Here is a 21,862-nt window from a genome sequence, read left to right as displayed (position 1 = left end):
AGGTAGCCTAAGTAAGTGCAGGCTGCAAGGCCTCAGGTACACTTGGGGAATTGAGCCACACATGGGCCATGAAGAAAGTAGGGCTGGAAATGGAATGTGTGGGGACGGAGAGTGAGGGGGTAGATGGGGTGGGGATGAAAATACCTGGAGGAGATGCAGGGAGCTGGTGCAGCAGTTACTTAAAGAGGCTTAAAGATTGAAGAAATAAGTGACAAAGCTCAGGGTGCCAGACCTGCATGTCCTCATCATTGAGATATGGAGCATGAGGAATGGTCTGTTTGGAGCTGGGGGCCAAAGATCCGTCATGAATGTGGTAGGCACTTTGTGGAGAGAGGAGGCTGTGGAAATGGCTGCCACTGACTTGAACCCCAGGACCCCTTTGCAATGCAGGAAGAAGTTTAATAACCTCACCACAGCAACTAAAGTAAGCTACCTGCTCCCCCTTACCCTTCTTTGGAGTCTCTGGCACCCCTTCATTCATTACCCTCACGGTGCGAGTCAGAGGTGAAAGTGGGATCTGACAGTTGGGAGTGGAGGCTCTATAGAAGTCAGCCCCTGGATCCTGAGCCTGCTGACTCAGATCTATGGGGTTCTGTTCTGAACAAGATGCTAGATGAGCATCACACTCACAGGGTTGCGCTGAGGATGATGTTGGAGTTCCTAAGACAGATGGCAGGGGTCATGGTGGAGTCCAATGCCATTCTCAGAGCCAGTATCTGAGGAGGACTTGACCCAATGTAGCGTTACCTGGAGCGGGTGATGACACCATGAACAGCTACAAATATCTTGTGGTCTCTAGCCAGTATATCCAAAGAAGATGCTTTGATCACTGGCCTCTAGGCCCTGGGGGACCATTTTGAGAGAAGAATGAAACGTTGCTTCCAAGAAATTCAGGACACCGTCTCTCAGGGTCTACAAGATCGAACTGATAACCACCCGCTGATCAGTAGGCACCCAGATCCAGGATCCACCATAAGTGGTATGGCTAGTGTCTGTCTTCATGATGTCAACCTCTCCCCTGGTGACAGCTCACGTGACCTTTCTATCCAATCCCCTCAGATACCTGTTCATGTAGGTGTCAGGATACAGGTCCAGGCTGCTCCTCCACCTGCAGTGGCAACTTTTTTTTTTATTCGTTCACGGGATGTGGGCGTCGCTGGCGAGGCCAGCATTTATTGCCCATCCCTAATTGCCCTCGAGAAGGTGGTGGTGAGCCGCCTTCTTGAACCGCTGCAGTCCGTGTGGAGACGGTTCTCCCACAGTGCTGTTAGGAAGGGAGTTCCAGGATTTTGACCCAGCGACAATGAAGGAACGGCGATATATTTCCAAGTCGAGATGGTGTGTGACTTGGAGGGGAACGTGCAGGTGGTGTTGTTCCCATGTACCTGCTGCTCTTGTCCTTCTAGGTGGTAGAGGTCGTGGGTTTGGGAGGTGCTGTCGAAGATTCCTCCAGGGTCTCAGAAGCCCTCAGACAAGGGCTACCAGAGTCCCAAGTGGTTCACGATGCCATAGTGAAGCCAAGCACAACTGGCATCCCTGGAACCCAGGTAGCACAGAGCACCAGACCAGGATAGGTTTAAAAACATCACAGAGAGGCACCAAGGTTAGGCACAGTGGAAAAAGAAGCACTTATTGTAAATATATATTTGCATAATAAAACCATTTTGTGAAATGAAGTCTGAAGGAAGTCAGTTCTTTGGGTTTTTGTGTTTGAGAGGAATTTGGAGGGCAGTTTGCAAGAGAAGACTGAGTTCCTTCTATACCACCTTACTGAACTGTTGCCTCCTTAAGCAAACTTCTTCTGAGACATTGGCCCCAATATTTACGGGGAGGTGGGGAGGCTGTGGGGGAGCGCAGTAACGTGTCTAAAACCTGGAAAGCACGGGGACGCGGAGGTCCTGCCGATATTAACAGTAGGACCTCATTATCATTTTCTTCTTTGGTTTCTTGCCCGGCAGCTGGCCAGATTGACAGGCCGCTGGGCGGGAAAATCAGCAGCAGGAGGCCGCAGCTGGGGACCGTTGGGGATGGTCCCTAGTAATTTGGGAGAGATCGGAGCTGGGGAGGGAGGGGGAAAGGGAGAGAACCCAGCAATCAGGAGGGAGGGAGAGATCAGGCTCGGGATCGGAGCTTGGTGGGGGGGTGGTCGCAGCTGGGCAGAAGGCTCAAAATCGAGGCTTGGCGGCTGGGGGAGGGGGCGATCGTGGTAATGAGGAGGCCACCTGTTCCCACTAAAAATGCTGGATTGGCACCAGTGCAATTTTCACTGTGTAAGCACATACACATGATATCGTTACATCATCATGTGTACAACCACATCCTGTGTATGTTTTGCGTACCATGATGTCATTAGTTGACAACATCATGGCACAATTACATTGCATGTACACAGAGGCCAATTTATCATGGTCATTCTGTGTTTCTGTTTCGCCTTGGAACACACTTTGCTGCCAGTTCATAGGGAGACCGGCAGTACGACTTAAATTAAAATTCTGGAAAGTGACACTCTTAGGCTGCTCTACCGAGGCCTGGCTCGTGATATAAAAGGCCCTCTGATAAGAACAATGCACAGTAAATTGGAAAGCTAACTGCGTATAGTTCTCAGTAAGTAGTGACTCACCCTTTGACCATGAATGCGGAAATGGTCCATGGCTACAAGATTTCCATCAGTAATGCTGTCACCTTGAACGTTGCTGATCTCCTGAATCACCTACATTGCAGGGTAAGAAACACAAAAGAACTGTAACCACTGTGTTCAAATTTTAAAATAAAACAATCGAGGAATCTGGCTTAACCATCCACAAATCTGTAGACAGTCAAGGATTGTATTTTGCAGTTACTGTAGATTTGAGCAGGTAATGTTTATTTAATTGTGACAATAATTCTAGATAACTCTAGAGATTGGTGTGTCACTGCAAATTATTTCTACTCCTGTAGGTCAATTGAAGTACTTTGGATGCCATGATGTGGAGATGCCGGTGATGGACTGGGGTTGACAATTGTAAACAATTTTACAACACCAAGTTATAGTCCAGCAATTTTATTTTAAATTCACAAGCTTTCGGAGGCTTCCTCCTTCGTCAGGTGAACGATGTCACATCGTTCACCTGACGAAGGAGGAAGCCTCCGAAAGCTTGTGAATTTAAAATAAAATTGCTGGACTATAACTTGGTGTTGTAAAATTGTTTACTTTGGATGCTGCAGAACATCAGCTGATTCAGGCAGTCACGTAAAGATATAGAGAAGGAAGATTATATGCAGTATAGTGCCCAAAGGGTAATTTTTTTCTGCAATTTTGTAATCATCCTAAAATTCAGGTATCTGTGAAGCTGAAATTCAATCCTAATAATGTAGGTAGGGTGTGAGACTGTCTGGAATGGTAGGGAATATCATCTATTGTACTGGAGCAGAATACAGATGCATTCTCACCACAGGCACACCCCACCCTGTAATGTTTATGTCTGTGATTATTTTGTAGTGACATGTGAGTATAGAAATAACACAGAGGCAGACAGAACGTAATGGTCACAGAATATCTTTAAAGAAATATTGCCAATATATTGGCCTATACACACTCCATTAGACCGTCAGGTAATCAAAGCATATTGAACACTGTAACCAGCCCCAAAATGCAGGGACACACATCCAGTAGTAGACACGCAGGGAAAATAGATGCATACCAATCAAAAGTCATTCCTCATACAGCATATACTCACTAGCAATGTACTGGTAGGGAAAGAGATTCATATTTATTATATTATCTGTAATAAAAGTCTATGTATGATTCCCCTTGAGATTTTGGCCAGATTGTCAGACAGATGCACTGGAATGAAGCGAGGCTCCACAGAGAGGGTGGGAAAATATTGTGCTCACTGCTAGCAAGGTTCCATGCTGGGAGCGGAGGCTGGCAAATTACCCCACACTGTTCATCTAAATCATGGTTGGGAAAATAGCTTCGGTAAAACACATAAGGGTAGATTATCATCTTGATTTCAACGGAATGAAAATCAGGTGGGTTCTGTGCAGAACAAAGGATCCGCTCCAACAGATTACTGCCCAGGTGTTGAAGACAACAGTGACTACACTTTAAAAGTAATTAATTGGCTGTAAATTGTCTTGTGGACATGATAAGAGGCAATCTAATGTTTCTGGCAGCAAGAATGTGTATCGTCTTGTGGTGCAATCCAACACTCCAAAAACAATCATGCACACTAAACACATATAGGACATGTTAGTCACGGTGAGCAATGTATGGGCTGCTTGTGGAGCTGGAGAAATACCAGGAGATTTGGGGCACAATGCTGGGGGCCAACCTTCTGCTCACCTCAAGCTCCTACAATCATATCAGTGCCAAGATTACCTGTTGAAGGGATAGGACCTGCAATAGTTCAATACTGACAAGGATCTGTTGCCGCAGTTACCTATTGCAGCATCTCATCCCTTTCCCAACAAGCTGCAGAACCACCTAATAAAGGACGACCATGGCTCGATCACCGAGCACGCTTCACCCTAATATACAGCACTGTATGACATGCATGATCGTCACTGTATTTACCTGCAAATACAGTACTGTGAAATATGTACTAAAGCATGTAGTCTGTCTGGAACCGTGTTCTAAGGGCATGTAAACTTCTTGTAGATGATTTAAAAAATTTTAAAAATGTAATTTCTCCCTTTCTTACTGCCATTATCAGGTGTTATCTTTACACTGATTTATAGCCAGAATGCACCGACTGTTTAAGGAAACCATTATATTGTGTGTAAAATGCTTCAGGTCAGCTTCCGCAACAACAGTAATTGGCTTTCTAGTATCTGTGTTAACAAGGAGGTAAGATTCTAATCTGGTAACAAACCCAGTTTTGCAGTCATGGTTAGCACAAGGGGAAAGGGAAATTCTATGGCAATGGAGAGGGTCCGGCAGTCTTTATTTCTCTGTAGACAACTTGGAGTATTGCTTTTTTTTTGGTTTTCCACATTCAAAGTGTTGATGCTCCTTTGATCTGTTGGTTCAATGAACTGCTGCTAACAAAGCAGACATTGAACTCACACAAGGCCGCAGTGTACCCGTATGGTACAAATGCTAGGAGTCATGATCGGTAAAAATGAATCATTGGAGCTTGATCCTGCAGCCACCCACACCAGTTTGAGGGGTCACCAAGCTATCCTTAACATATTGTACTTCGCTTAGTGATAGAACATGTATGTTTAAAGTTGAAGTTGATTGGGTCTATTTAAGAAGATCTATTTCAAATAAATCCATTCAATTAAAGAAGGAATGGGTGCACATTAAGTTCGCAGAAGAAATGTAAAACTATTGAATGAGATACTTACCAATGTCTATCAATAAGTTGTTGGATTGGTGAGAACCGTATTATTGGTGACTAGGTTTTCAGATCCTATGTGTGCTCCTGCATAATCATTACTCAGGTGAGGTACCAAAGGGTGTCTCTACCCCTGGAACCATACTCCAGCATATTGTTGTCACAATATACTCAGCAGCTTCTTTTCTGGTTCACAAAAAACACAACCCTACACTAGCCTGGAATTTCCTGCGTATGTGGGACCAGACATATGTCTCTCCACTGTATCATCTCCGATCCTCACCTTTAACCACTGCTCTGCCTGCTCCTTGCTTTGGAGACCCAGTACTATAACGTCTGAATTGACTGGTGTGATCTTCAATGTGTGTTCCTTCTTTTTTACATGCTTCTCTTTATATACAACAGTGCATCCAATCAGACTCACATCCAGTTGAGGATTCTGGTCCTTTGAGCTTTTGTAACACTGGAGGACAAAAAACAAATCATAACATACACAATTAATACTGATCATTAAAAAAAGCAGCGTTAAATTTTCACTTGTTATATTTTAATACGGGATGGGGGCGGGGGGGCATCAAAACCCAACAGAGGACCAACAGTGATCCAACCTGAAACGTACAGGCTTGCTTGATGAAATCTGAAATGAACATGGCATAAGCACTACAATCATATTACACGTGTACAGAAATGGTTGTTATTGATATTGTTGTTGTTATCGGTGGTGGTAATGGTGAATAATCTGCCAGGCTAGGGAGTGGAGGCTAAAACATTCAACCATTCAAATGCTAGCTTCTATGTTATGATAAATGCTTGGTTCATGGAGAGTACCTATAGGCATTTGGGAGTAAGAACTCAACAGTAGAAAGTACTGTTAGTGATTTTAAATTAAGAATGCTTAATGTATTTGTACGACATTCACTATTTTAGCAGAACACCAAGCCCAGTCGACCCTGCAAGGTCCTCCTTACTAACATCTGGGGACTTGTGCCAAAATTGGGAGAGCTGTCCCACAGACTAGTCAAGCAACAGCCTGACATAGCCATACTTACAGAATCATATCTTTCAGCCAACATCCCAGACTCTTCCATCACCATCCCTGGGTATGTCCTGTCCCACCGGCAGGACAGACCCACCAGAGGTGGCGGTGCAGTGATATACAGTCAGGAGGGAGTGGCCCTGGGAGTCCTCAACATTGACTCTGGACCCCATGAAATATCATGGCATCAGGTCAAACATGGGCAAGGAAACCTCCTGCTGATTACCACCTACCGTCCTCCCTCAGCTGATGAATCAGTCCTCCTCCATGTTGAGCACCATTTGGAGGAAGCACTGAGGGTAGCAAGGGCACAAAATGTACTCTGGGTGGGGGACTTCAATGTCCATCACCAAGAGTGGCTCGGTAGCACCAGTACTGACCGAGCTGGCCGAGTCCTGAAGGACATAGCTGCTAGACTGGGCCTGCGGCAGGTGGTGAGTGAACCAACACGAGGGAAAAACTTACATGACCTCGTCCTCACCAATCTACCTGTCGCAAATTCATCTGTCCATGACAGTATTGGTAGGAGTGACCACCGCACAGTCCTCGTGGAGATGAAGTCCCGTCTTCGCACTGAGGACACCATCCAACGTGTTGTGTGGCACTACCACCGTGCTAAATGGGATAGATTCAGAATGGATCTAGCAGCTCAAAACTGGGCATCCATGAGGCGCTGTGGGCCATCAGCAGCAGCAGAATTGTATTCCAGCACAATCTGTAACCTCATGGCCCGGCATATTCCTCACTCTACCATTACCAACAAGCCAGGGGATCAACCCTGGTTCAATGAGGAGTGCAGAAGAGCATGCCAGGAGCAGCACCAGGCGTACCTAAAAATGAGGTGCCAACCTGGTGAAGCTACAACTCAGGACTACATGCTAAAGACAGAGCTAAGCGATTCCACAACCAACGGATCAGATCAAAGCTCTGCAGTCCTGCCACATCCAGTCGTGAATGGTGGTGGACAATTAAACAACTAACGGGAGGAGGAGGCTCTGCAAACATCCCCATCCTCAATGATGGCGGAGTCTAGCACGTGAGTGCAAAAGACAAGGCTGAAGCGTTTGCAACCATCTTCAGCCAGAAGTGCCGAGTGGATGATCCATCTCTGCCTCCTCCCGATATCCCCACCATCACGGAAGCCAGTCTTCGGCCAATTTGATTCACTTCACGTGATATCAAGAAACGGCTGAGTGCACTGGATACAGCAAAGGCTATGGGCCCCGACAACATCCCAGCTGTAGTGCTGAAGACTTGTGCTCCAGAACTAGCTGCTCCTCTAGCCAAGCTGTTCCAGTACAGCTACAACACTGGCATCTACCCGACAATGTGGAAAATTGCCCAGGTATGTCCTGTCCACAAAAAGCAGGACAAATCCAATCCGGCCAATTAACGCCCCATCAGTCTACTCTCAATCATCAGCAAAGTGATGGAAGGTGTCGTCGACAGTGCTATCAAGCGGCACTTAATCACCGATAACCTGCTCACCGATGCTCAGTTTGGGTTCCGCCAGGACCACTCGGCTCCAGACCTCATTACAGCCTTGGTCCAAACATGGACAAAAGAGCTGAATTCCAGAGGTGAGGTGAGAGTGACTGCCCTTGACATTAAGGCAGCATTTGACCGAGTGTGGCACCAAGGAGCCCTAGTAAAATTGAAGTCAATGGGAATCAGGGGGAAAACTCTCCAGTGGCTGGAGTCATACCCAGCACAAAGGAAGATGGTAGTGGTTGTTGGAGGCCAATCATCTCAGCCCCAGGACATTGCTGCAGGAATTCCTCAGGGCAGTGTCCTAGGCCCAACCATCTTCAGCTGCTTCATCAATGACCTTCCCTCCATCATAAGGTCAGAAATGGGGATGTTCGCTGATGACTGCACAGTGTTCAGTTCCATTCGCAACCCCTCAAATAATGAAGCAGTCCGAGCCCGCATGCAGCAAGACCTGGACAACATCCAGGCTTGGGCTCACAAGTGGCAAGTAACATTCACGCCAGATAAGTGCCAGGCAATGACCATCTGCAACAAGAGAGAGTCTAACCACCTCCCCTTGACATTCAACGGCATTACCATCGCCGAATCCCCCACCATCAACATCCTGGGGGTCACCATTGACCAGAAACTTAACTGGACCAGCCATATAAATACTGTGGCTATGAGAGCAGGTCAGAGGCTGGGTATTCTGCGGCAAGTGACTCACCTCCTGACTCCCCAAAGCCTTTCCACCATCAACAAGGCACAAGTCAGGAGTGTGATGGAATACTCTCCACTTGCCTGGATGAGTGCAGCTCCAACAACACTCAAGAAGCTCGACACCATCCAAGATAAAGCAGCCCGCTTGATTGGCACCCCATCCACCACCCTAAACATTCACTCCCTTCACCACCGGCGCACTGTGGCTGCAGTGTGCACCATCCACAGGATGCACTGCAGCAACTCGCCAAGGCTTCTTCGACAGCACCTCCCAAACCCGCGACCTCTACCACCTAGAAGGACAAGAGCAGCAGGTACATGGGAACAACACCACTTGCACGTTCCCCTCCAAGTCACACACCATCCCGACTTGGAAATATATCGCCGTTCCTTCATCGTTGCTGGGTCAAAATCCTGGAACTCCCTTCCTAACAGCACTGTGGGAGAACCTTCACCACACGGACTGCAGCGGTTCAAGAAGGCGGCTCACCACCACCTTCTCGAGGGCAATTAGGGATGGGCAATAAATGCTGGCCTCGCCAGCGACACCCACATCCCGTGAATGAATTTAAAAAACGAAGCATTCTTCTTCTTCTCTTCTGTGCCTAACAGCACATGGGGCAACTCATAGTATCACTGCTTTACATCCAGCAGATCATGCTCTAGGTTGTCTCTGAAGTCCCTTCTTACTTTGACAGGTGGCTAACTCACAGCTGCCCACCAGGAGAACTGGCCATATGCAAAGGGGAGTCGCCACTCCACCCCAATCAGACATGAGTGCTCCGCTGGATGTCACCCCAGCATTCAAAGACTGAAACTCTTGTCACCGCTCACCAGAATTGTCTAGTGCGGGGCTCGAATCCACTTGAAATAAATGAGTTAATGCCTGTGTTAAAATAGTGGACAAAGGAATGTCATAGAAATTCATTAATATCTGCAACAGTCGTTTCCAGATTTTTTTTGTAATAATAATCAAGGACAAGAAAAGGCTATTCACCCTATTAGACCTAACCTCTTTAGTATTCTAACTTTTCAGTTATAGTATCCAGCCTCTTTTTGAATGGTTGACTGTTTTAGCTTCCACTCCCCAGCCTGGCAGATTATTCCAAACATGTATTACTGTTTGAGTAGAATTCTTCCTCCTAATGACAGATTGTCTTTTTATTTTTCCAAGCCTGAATGTGCTGCCACTTCCAACAAACCACAGACTCATTCAAATAAGTGTTAAGAATGCCTGTGCTTGCGCTGGGGATTTCATTGCTTGTCAAGTATTCATTTGTAGGTTGATTTTTAATAAAAAGTATCAAGACTTTTTCACTTTCATCTGTACCGCCAATTTACCAGAAGTTTGCAGTCTTTTATGACACACAGTTGTTTGGCCCACTGCCCCAGCCACTTCTTTCGCCAGAGGAAAGCACAAATCCGAGCATCTTTCATCAGTTCAATGGAGGCCTCTGGAGAAGGCCACTGATGGGTCATTGATTTCCCCTTGGTGTTCTCTTCCTCATCATAGGACTCATAGGAGCTACTAACAGCATCAGCCTCATCTGTAGTGAACAAAGCATCGACATTTTTAACATGTCTATTTTCACACAATTATATTTTAGTGTAACTCTGCAATCTTTTTAACAGGTAATGTCTTGTTTACTCAGAAACTTGCTGCATTTGTTGAAGTGCTCGTCAAATTTTAAAAATGAAGATATTTTCAGAATGTTAATCCTACGTGTAAACAAACATTCCCATGAGAAATGGGATATATTTGGCATATATTTCCAGCACATTGTTGTGACTGGATATGAAGTTTGTATTGCTGTGACATACCAATATTGACAGTGTCATATGGCTCAGCCTCCTCATAGTGACCTTCAATAGGTTCTGTTCTGGACAATGGAAATGGCTCTCTGTCTGGTATCTGCAGATGAAACAAAGTATACAAATCGTAAACACCGAGGTATATATACTGCCCCTCTATGTATGTATATTGTGCAGTACATGCCAGATAGTGACTGCTTCATTAAGAAGGCCATTTATTCAGTCACTGCTTCCAGCTCCACACACAGTAGAGGACTAAAAGTAAAAAACCTTCAAATGCTGGAAATCTGAAATAAAAATAGAAAATGCTGGAAATCTACAGCAGGTCAGTCAGTATCTGTAAAGAGAAAAGACAGGTTATGATGTGCTTACTCAATGGGAAGGATTAGGCAAAAGGGACTGTTTTGCTGCCACATGACTTTCCTTTGAGAATTATTTATTGTATTATAGAAAAAATCATCCTTTTTTTCAATCATATAAGAATCTTCTCTTCAACACAACAGTTAAGATGCTACATCACACCATATGCTCCGAACAACAAACGAGTGATCATAAATGAATTTAACCACAACAGACTGTGTAACAATTAGGGTAACACAGTGAAACATCCCAATGTTTTTCACTAGAACAACTTTCACCAGTTTCTCTACCCTATAATGCTAATTAGCATCATGTTTAAAGTACAGATGTTCTGCCTCTCTCAGCCTGACTAGCATTGAAGGAAGTTTCTAACTGGTTACTGTAACAAATGTTTGTAAATTTGTCACCGGCTCCGCCTACCTTAGTTTAACTGAAACTCTAATTTTTAGTTGTGTGGGTGAGTGTGCCACTGGTCAGTTGTGCAAGCAGCTGTTACAGTAACAGCAGGAAAACTTCTTTACTCTTAGACATGCTGAGAGAAGCAGAATATTGGCACTTTAAAATGAGAGGCTGATTAAAATTAAAGTGCAGGTAAAGGGAGATGACTGACTGGGACTGCAAGAAAAGTATCACTTGCGACTGCCTATGAATTACCATTAGCTTTGCAACTGCCCTGTGACTTTGACGATTTTTCCATGCCAAGTCACTTGTCCTAGTAATGATCTATTGCCCCTTAATGTGAGTGGTATTGCAAGGTGTAGAAAAACTGTTGTCAGCAATACATTATTTTTGACTAGTCATTTTTCATTGATACATTGGAAGGCCATGAAGGACAAGGCTTACAGACATCAGTCCTGACATGCTCTGTGAATGACTAATCTTGCTGTTAATTTTTTTTAAAATGTAGCTAAATGCATGCTGACAGCTATATCCCACTACCTTGTTAAGTCTCTTCAGAGGAGAGCAATGGCACTGGGAAACCTAAAGAATCAAGCTTCTCAGAGGGCATGGGCTTCCAACAGGAAACATTCTTGGTGAACGGTTCATACACAGAAAACACTCAATAGGTAAGTTTAATCATTTTCTTGTAAACCTATTATTTTTTTAATGCCTTTATGATGTTACAAACTTTATTTTCAGTGGTAAGTCCTCAGTTTCATGGACACAGCAAGGTGGCTGCTGAAAAGTTTTAGCCAAAAATAGTTGAAGTGATCTCACTGGCTCCTTTTCTGCTTCTTTGCTATTGGAAGCTGTTAGTTGACTGCCAGTTTCTCGTTGGAAGTCGTTTGAAATTGCTGATTGATAGTTTTAATTTCTGTGCGTTCCATACCTGTTCATTTCTGATTTATCACTGATCAGTGAATACGAAATTTCAGTCAGCCATGATGAAAACTTTGTAAATAAATAAGTATGAAGTCACACCTATAGATCTCTATTGGCATTGCATGCGGCGAGCAAGGAACTGCATGATCTCGATATTACAAAAGATGGCGATGAAATGACTCCTTCGACTAGTAGATGACAGAAGCTGCTACTAAAAAGACACAGGCACCAAATAGGAACTGAAGAAATGGTGGAACTTTTAATTACTGTGAAATGTGCCTTTTTATTATTTTATTTGTCGCTATGCAACCCCAATAGGAAAATTGAATCCAGATGCCGGTAGAAGCGTTCCTGCTTCCCACAAGGAATCCTCACAGAAACTTTTATTAAAAATACTTAACCTGGCGTTTCCTGGCCATTCTGCTACCTCCCGCTGTGCATTGTGCGAGCCTCCCGATTTCTGCAGTTAAAATCGCATTGCGGCACCGATGACATCATGGGTATGTGACTTTAGCATGTTAAGTACCCCCCCCCCCCTCCCCCAACTAGCCAGGGCTGGGCAGCCCTCCCGCACTTGAAATCGGCCTGGTTAAAATGGCAGAAATGCAATGCGGCTCCCAACCCCCCCACTTTAATGACTGCCCATCCTGTTCTTGAACTATGGTAGCTTTTTGAACAAATCTCATTTGTACCAATAATACATTCAGTCTAAGCCCTAAACATAACCTCACTTTTAGACTGTCCTTTAATAATGAGACGGGTAATGATCTGGACTCATTTGTATGAGTGAACTTAAATCTGTGTCACCCTTGCAAATTTTATTAATGCACAAGATAACTCAGTGGTAAGAACTTGCTTACAAAACACCTATCTGGCTCCAGTTCATTAAAAAAAAGTTTTAGTTTAAAATATCTCCATTTAAAGACCTCCTCTGTGGACTCTGGTGTACCCTATTTCAGACAGCACAGAATGCGTAGGCACAGTAGCCTGATTTAGGGCAAGGGGATGATCTTGCAATGAGTCTGCTCAAAATCATTAGTAGCATCAGGATACTTGACAGAGACTGAACAACAAAACTCTCAGTCAACCCACAAGTCATCTCTAAAAAGATGAAACAAAGTGGCACAGATAATTCCGAGCAGATGCACTGCATGGAAAACACCTTGCTCTATGTCATTCCCATTAATTAAAATTAAATATCAACACTTTGGGCCCAAAATTCCAGTGAAGGCCAAGATGAAATCTTGGTGGACCTCTGGATTGAGGCTTGCAAATAGGGTGGAGCCCGATTCCACTGAAATTCCTCTCTCTCTCTTTTCTGTCTCACGCACTGATCCTCGCTGAAGTTGAGGTAAGAGAATTGCTCCCTGAAGACCCTCCACAGATATGGGCTCCTGCTGAGTTCCCTGCTCCCCCTCCTCCCTCTTCCAGCAGTTTGTCCTGCTCGGCGTGGCCTCTCCTCATTCTCCCAGTCATGTTCAATTCCCAGAGGAAGCTGTACCAGGCCACCCATGTCTGGAAGCAACTTCTTTCAGCACAATATTTTAAATGACACAAAAAGTACTGCGAGACCAGCCAGACCACTCCCTGTAGAGTACTTAAACTTTAGCCAAGTATAGGAAACCTCCAAAAACGCATGCAATTGCACCAGCGGCCAGAAGAAATAATCCGGCAACTAACCTGTAAGTACTTCATGGGGATCCCTTTAAATAGTGCTGGAGGTGAGGTGGGGGGGTGGGTGGGTGGGGGGTCCATCATGCTGTTTAATGTCATGGTCAGCTGTGGAGTGTGGAGCTGCAAAATGGCAGCGGTGGCTTCAAATCAGTGTTGCACACTGATTCGCGTCTTGCTGCTCTGCATGCTGCTGGCCGTCATTAGGCACGCGCAAGCCCACTTACCAAGATGGTGTCCTGTGCACTTTCCATCGGAAGTGCGTGTGTGCGCATCTCAGACTCCATTTTGAAACCACAGGTGGCTGCATAGCGCCTAAAAAATGGGTGCTACATGGCACAATTTAACCCCCCTTAACTTGACAGGAGGGCAGATTGGGCCATCGAGCGGGTTGGTCTGTGCGTCTGATTCATGTTCCTTCTGATTTTCCAGTCATTAAAATTAATAACTAGATAACTGGGAGGGATGCGCTTTTCCCCTTCCATTGTGGTCACTTCCATTTAAATTGTTGCCAGAAGTTGGTTCTGAGTCTTATTGAGATATTGGATGACCAAGACCATTGAGGGAAAAAAAGTGTTCTCATTCACTACACTATTGCCACCCTGTTCTACATTTCAGTGGATTGAGGTGAACCTTCATAAGAATCTTAGCTAATGAGAATTGTTCTAGTTGGCCACTTTTTCTGGTAAGTCCTTCATTAGGGCAGTGATACTTCTTTGTTTATTTTCCTTTGCCCAAGCATTTAATAAAGTTTGTTGCCTGTGTGCTTTAATAATTCTTGGGCTGACAGATCAGTGCACAAAGTAGGGATTCAGGCACAAACCTAATTTCAGGGCAGATTTGCCTCCTACAACACCCAATTTTCTGCGTTATCCTACTCTATGAGAATAAGACAATACATTATTCTTATTTGGGTAAGAATTATAATTTTTAGATGATGTAATACAGTTCAATCCATATTTTCAACTTAAAAAAGATCAGCATAATGATTAAAAGCTGTGTTTTATTTTAATTTATTAGTTTTCTTCATTTATACATAATAAAATTCTAAAGCAGAATGTGAGCATAATGTGTTTGGCATTTAATCTTGGACGGCTGGACTTCCTCTGTATCTTGGAGTGTGGGAATGTGTTTCTCATTAACTAATCTCTATACAGACGATATTCTGTAAAATTGGAATACGCAGTGTTCTACAAAGGAATAAGAATAAACTATGTATCATAAAAAGCCTAATTCATCACCCACTGTGCCCAGGTAACAGCAACAGAATATCAACTGGGTGCAAACAAGGTGGCTCAAAGGCATTCTCTTCAAATATAAGCCTCATTTGCAGTCACATGGATGCAATTAACTGCCTTATTAAGTGTCTGGTTTGTGGTTTCTGAAGTCATATCCTAATATAGCTTGTGATCCTAAAACATGTGCTTTGATGTCTGTGTCGACACGTCCTCAAAAGCTAACTTGTTCATAGATTTTTTTCTCCCCCAGGAGGCACCTTATTAGCATTCGAACAAGGTTGCTACGCTTATGATGCAAACAAGGCACCAAGTCTGGCACACTTGGGCACGTCGCAGACCAGTCAGCTGGGAAACAAATGTCTTTATTGTAGCTTTGTGGGGATGATGCTTGTTACACGTTGAACCACAGTGTTCCAGGCCCTCTTGTATTAACAAACTTTTTCTCTATGATCCAATGGAAAGTCTATTGTAGTAAGTAAAAGAGCTTAACTTTTGGTAAAGTGATGCCTCTCTTGGTTCTGCAGATAGCCCAGTAGGTAAATGCGCCGATTGGTGTGATGCTGAATGATACAGGGCAGGTTTGATCCCAGGTCTATGCTGAGTTAACTGATTTCAACTAGGGCAGCAGTAAGGGTTCTTCAATTGACTTTTGTATCCCTGAACTAAGGAGGGTAGATGGAATTTAATACAAGCAAGTGCATATAGGAAGAAAAAATAGGCAACATAAGTATTCCATGAATGGTGTTGAGAAAGCTAAGGATACATTTAAAACAGACTCAGGGATCACAGTAGACTTGTTACATATCATGTACAATTATTGCACAATGGCAAGCAACAAAGCCAAAAGAATGCTGATCCATATTGGCATGCTTAAATTGTAATGCTCTGGCCACACCACCCCTTGAATATATGTCTGGTTCTGGTCACCTAGAAAACAGCTACAACTTACAGCTGATCTCCTCAAATGGAAGACCATGGTGTGGAAATGCACCACAAAGGCATTTTGTTTCGATGGTGCTGGGCTGAGAGACATGCGTATGGACTGTCCAGCTGTCAAATATCTGTGGGACTTCATAGGCAAACACCATGGATATCAGTGTGAAAAATGAAGCTAATTTCTAATATATAGGAAAATCTAATATGTATTTAACTGCGTCATGAAACAAAAATATTCCCTATCCAAAGAAATGTTTAATCCCTGCTGTATAAATGGCAAGAGGCTCTGACCTAAAATACTAATAAGCTTTCTTTCATATCATTGTTCTTTGAAATTAAAGTATCCATTACAATTAGCCACAGCGCTCAGGGAGACAGAAGCACAGAAAGGAAGGAGAGTAAGAGACAGTGAGTGAGCAACAGAGAGAAAGGTCAAAGAGCGATTGGCACAGGGAGAGACGCAGAGAGAAAGGGACAAAAAACAGAGAAAAGGCGTGAAATAGAGAAACACAGAGAAAGGGGGAAGGTTAACAGACACAACTAAATAGAGGAAGGTAGATTTCTACTGCTACCATGAAGATAACAATTGCCATCCATCTGTGACTTGGTAAAACTGGTGAATGAAATAGGTGGACCTTGTTTGATTACAACTGGATTGCCTGATGTACAGGCTTTAAAAATCCAAGGTTTCTTCACCTAACCACTAGTTCTTGATTTATTTTGATAAGTTCCTCTCTTCCACTCTTTTCAACCTTGGTACTGTTTATCTGATGGGCCTGGGTCTTTCAGCTAGGTTTCACTATAGATGAAAAAGGATATAATTTATAGGTGTTAGCATTCCTCCTTTATATCTTTCTCTTATAGATGTTTCATGCATGCTCACACACTGTGTGTCATTCCCTGTGTGACGTGCAAGGCTGTGAATGTTGAGCAGATCCTGGGGGGTGGCATTTTCAGATGCGAGTTAGCCACATGTGCAGTGTTGGCTTATGCCAACATTGTGTTGGTCTTCTACTCAGCTGCTGTACTCATCCTGGGTGGGGTGGTGGAGATGATCTGGAATCTGGAAGTGGAACTGGCTGGTGGTAGTGATGGGTGGTAATTTTGCACCACATTTTAAACACATCAGAAAGCCTCCAAGCAAAGACAAGAGTCTGAAAATATCATCAACAAAAATGATGATAAATTCAGTGTAAATGCCTAACACCAAATTTAAGTATTAATAACATGTTTATACTGAAGCATCTCCAATTTTCTTGATTATAATGTTTCAATTGAGCCTGCATGGATTTGCATTTCCTTATCGCCTCTTCTATCCTTTAAACATTCACTTTTATCTTGTTCTTTGGGTGTGGAAGAACATCTACAGTAAATGATCACCCAGCTTAAATGCTTGAGTGCAAGCTTGCCTCTGCATGTGCACTCCCTTCTGGGGGGATCTAGCACAGGTGCACAAAACTAACTATAGTTAGGAGCTGCTCTGCACTGAATACGGGCACTTATTATAAGAGAAATAAAAATCCTAAGGCTCCTGCTCCTTCCCCCTTCTCCGCCTGTGCGCTCCCTTTCTTTCTCCATAAGAGCTAAATTTAATTCACTGGGTTCATCTGAATCTTCCCCATTGTATGGTCCTGTATTATTCATTTCTAGTTTTGCTCTGCTGGTATTATGAAATCTCCATGTTTTTTTTAAAACTCATTGGCTAGGATTTTCCACTGCACTTTTCAGGTCCATGTTTTTTTTTTGCCTTGTTCATTTTGATGGCCAGAAAACCGTGGGCTGCAGATTAGAGAAGTGGAAAATCTCAGCCACTAACTCCAGCTCTTATCTGGAGTGAAATACTAACTTTTCAATTTGACTGTGCAGCCAAGAGCACTGAGCGAGTTCCTCATTCGTGACATTTAACAAGACCTTAGTAAGTGATTAAAAAAGAGTTTACTCTTAAGTTATTGCTAATATTCATTAATTCATTTCGGGAGGGTACAACTCCTCAAGGCAGCATTTAAATGGTCAAACAGATCAGTAATCCTTTCTATCAATACTAGGCGCTTAACTTTTACACGTCTACTTTTTTGCAAAAGTCATCGAACAGAGGGAAGTACAGACCTAAATGATCATTAGGAACATATGTGGAGGATATACCATGATTTGTAGAGAAGTGTGACAAATATTTCCACAAGGGAGGCTTCCTAGATAACTCAAGTTATGATAAGCCTCATGAGTGGAGATATTTAATCATTTTTTCCTGCTGCCTGTGACATATTCTATTTTTAACATGTGATGTGTTTCCACTGCAAAAATAGCACCCCTGTGCAAATATGATGTATTCTGAATTTGTTAAAACTAGTCTAAGGTTCTTCGCTGTATCCTAACCTAATGGCCCATTGGGTAAATGTACTGAACGATATGCATTTAGCGGAGATTGTCCTGGATCTGAGCACAGGGGCACTGGACTGCCTAATTAATCTTAGTGGTGCAAAATCAGCCAAATTCTTTTACAGGCATGCATTCTGACTGACATGAGGTTCCGATATTTACTGCACCCTGTGAACAGACCTTGGAAAATCACCCCTTTTCTTTACTCTTCCTTCCTATAGATTCCGGCCAGAGAACTATGTTACCAATTGGTTTAGTATGTATTTAACAAAAAGAACCCTGAGAATTATCTGGTAATCCTCAATCCAAATCAACTCAATCGAGATACGACTCTGAGATCAGCTTCAAACTATGTTTTTCAGATCGGCTGCAAAGATAGGTGGAAGATATTTTTGCCTCTGGGGACAAATGATGTGTCCAATTCAATGGTTCACAGGATATTTCACAAAAGTCAAGCTGTGTAATAATGTCAGGATATCTTACACCTTGTAAAGGCTCTAAAATGTCAAGGGTAACTATTCCGATTTTAATCTGAGTATCAAGGGAATTGAACCATTCTGACAAGGCTACGACCTGACTGGTTTGCCTAGAATGAAAACCAATAGCTGAATCATAGGTTATTTTACTTGAGATATTTCAATAGCTTCTTATTCACTATGGTTTTCAGGGGCTTTAACACAATTTATATTGGGGATACTGGGCTGCAGTTCTCAGATTCTGACTTGGATCTATTTGTGGATAGGCATGATCTTTGCTGATTTCCACGGTGATAGATAAACAGGGAATGATTAATGCGATGAACAAGCAGAATAGCTAATTCCTCAGACAGAACTTTTGAACCCTCAGTTCATTTGCCTTCTGGGACAGTACCTTTCGTAAGATCAGCCTTTTGAATGAAATGTTTAACTTGGTAGTTTACCTTGATTCATCTGATTGGTTTACTATACTTGGACTGAACTTTTAGTACTAGACCTGAGATTCCAGAATAAAATTTAACATCTCATCTTATACATAGAGATATAACAAGTGACTCTTTCCTTCTCAAGAGGAGGGATAATGATACGTACCATATATAAATTTGACTATCTTCCACCCATCTTTGAAGCCTATTTGACAAACACAGTTTAGAGCTGATCTGAGAGTAGTATCTTCATTGAATTGGTTTGAATTTAAGTTTACCAGATAATTCGGCAGTTTTTCTTTGCTAAATAAATACAAAAACCATTGGTAACTGGCTCAGCGGTAGCACTCTCGCCTCTGAGTCAGATTCAAGTCCCACTCCTGAGGTTTGAGCACATAATCTAGAATGTCACTTCAGTGCAGCACTGAGGGAGTGCTGCACTTTTTAAGATGCCATCTTTCAGATGAGACGTTAAACCGAGGCCCCGTCTGCTCTCTCAGGTGGACGTAAAAGATCCCACGGCACTATTTGAAGAAGAGTAGGGGACTTCTCCCAGTGCCCTCGTCAATATTTATCCCTCAACCAACACCTAAAACAGATGATCTGGTCATTTATTTCATTGCTGTTTGTGGGAGCTTGCTGCGTGCAAATTGGCTGGCACGTTCCCTATATTACAACAGTGACTACACTTCAAAATTACTTCATTGGTCGTAAAGTGCTTTGGGACGTCCTGAGGTCGTAAAAGGAACTATATAAATGCAAGTCTGGCTTTCTTTCATGGGTGCACTAGCAGGAATGCTTTGGAAGTAAGAGTAAAGAAAAGGAGACAGAGAAAAGTTGAGAAGATCAAAGGGGAAAAGTTAGTAAGAGAAAGAGCTTGTATTACAATGTCAATTTTGGGGAACTTCAAGAGATAAAGAGTTAATCTGCTGGGCAATTGAAGAAATGGATATGGTGACAGATGTGCATATGGATAAACCACAATCTTTGACAGCACTTTAGCATGTGGAAAATCCCTGTAAATACAGCCAAAAGATGTGAAGTATAAACATTAAAAACCCTGGGAATATGCCACACAGCTGAAGGGAAACATAACTCCAGAAAAATTCTGCGATGGCTAGAAACGAGAACTAAGAGTCAGAAAGCTGTCAGAATTCTGAATGAAAGCTCTAACCATGTAGTATACCACTGACCTTGAGGGTTTTGGGGTAATGACATAAACAAAAGCAACAGTTCCATGTTTATGCATATCATGACAGTAGTTAACAAATGTCATTGCTGTAATGCTTTGTGCATGATTTTGTATATAGTTACAGTAATTCATGTGAGTCAAGCAGGAATATACATGATGCGGAGTTCCATTTAATAGGTTTAATTCTCTAGTGGTTTAAAAGCTCAGCTGGTAAATTAGGATGTGCCAGGTCATTCTCTTCTCCAAAAATGAGAATTATTAAGTATGATTTACTTGGTGAGTTTTGATAGAGCGGCACATCACTTTTTACAGAAAGATCTAAATCCAGAATATAAAGCCAGGTATCGTTCACCTGCTTACTGCAGCTGGAAAACTACAGAGTCAAGTACAGATATGATCATCACTAGTCTTCAGCACAAGTACACTAGGTCTACAGAAATCAACTAAAAAATCACGCCATAAGGCATTGCAGCGACTTCATAAAGCAACAGTTAGGTTTGCGAAACAGTTCCATTCATTGCTTTAGCTGACTTATATTAGCGGTAAGGATGAGGAGTCCAATTAATTTGGAAAAGGGCCAGTTTCCACCACCTGCCTATATCGGGCAAATGGAGCTAACTATTTGCCATTACCATAAGAATCAGTTACAAAGGGAGGGAGGGAGGGAGGGCGGAAGGAAGTGTTTAGTGGTGTGGGGCAGGCTTGATGAACCAGCTGGTCTTTTCCTGTCCGTCAATTTTGTACGTTCGTATGTTCGTAAAGGCGTCGCTTATAACACATGGTAAAGTTTGAAGCGCTCCAACTATTTCGGGCAGCTCTTCGCACCTCGTTGATCCCTTGTACAGTATTTACTGTTGAGCGATGTTCAGTTTTTAACCCTGACGGGGACTCCAGGAAGCGTCAGTGCTGCCGTGTATCTCGCCCATGATTCTCTCTTTGCTGGCGGACTGTCGCTTCTCTAGGTCAGCACAGGAACTGAGTGGAAGCTGCAACCAACACCAATTTGGTATTTCAGTGACCACTATAGCCCACAGGGATCACACCAGTGCTGATCGGCTTTACGGTCCACTGCTTATAGCATGTAAATCGTGTTAACACCAACGTACCCGCTATAAGTGGTGGGGACTGAACCATATATTATGTGACACGGCTTATTGTCTGTGAGTAATCCTCAAACAAATTTGAAAGTATAACGTTCAGTCAATTGAAAAGATTACTTGTATGCAAGGAAGGTGTTCCAAATAAGGACTGGAAATATGATCAAACTTTACCACTAAGCTTTGAAACGTTAAAGGCCTGTGTCTGTATAAATAAAATATTTGCATTATTTTGTTTGATTAATTGGGATGAGAATCTTAAGTAATTTGAAACGTATTTGGTGATGAACACTTTAAGGAGAGCCAAGCACTTGGCACTGGTTTTGATGTGTCAAAGAGAAAGTAGCTACAAAATTTAATTGTAGATTCTGCTGCCACAGATAAGATACATTGAATTATACACTTCCGT

General features: G+C 43.1%; 1 protein-coding gene across 1 annotated transcript in view; it reads right to left on the bottom strand.

Annotated features, from left to right (window-relative positions):
• afap1l2 (actin filament associated protein 1-like 2) overlaps positions 1 to 21,862 on the bottom strand; it is a 163,723-nt gene that overhangs the window by 30,043 nt on the left and 111,818 nt on the right. Inside the window, exons 5-8 of the mRNA XM_068002171.1 lie at positions 10,369 to 10,459; positions 9,889 to 10,094; positions 5,605 to 5,784; positions 2,621 to 2,710 (exon numbers count right to left, since the gene is read on the bottom strand). Of these exons, the coding sequence (XP_067858272.1) occupies positions 2,621 to 2,710; positions 5,605 to 5,784; positions 9,889 to 10,094; positions 10,369 to 10,459 (567 nt within the window). The remainder of the gene's footprint in view (positions 1 to 2,620; positions 2,711 to 5,604; positions 5,785 to 9,888; positions 10,095 to 10,368; positions 10,460 to 21,862) is intronic.

Source organism: Heptranchias perlo, chromosome 21, assembly GCF_035084215.1.
Source record: "Heptranchias perlo isolate sHepPer1 chromosome 21, sHepPer1.hap1, whole genome shotgun sequence".
In the NCBI taxonomy this organism is placed as follows: Eukaryota; Metazoa; Chordata; class Chondrichthyes; order Hexanchiformes; family Hexanchidae; genus Heptranchias; species Heptranchias perlo.
The sequence above is the reverse complement of the archived record's forward strand: the minus strand, read 5'-3'. Positions and strand labels throughout refer to the sequence as shown.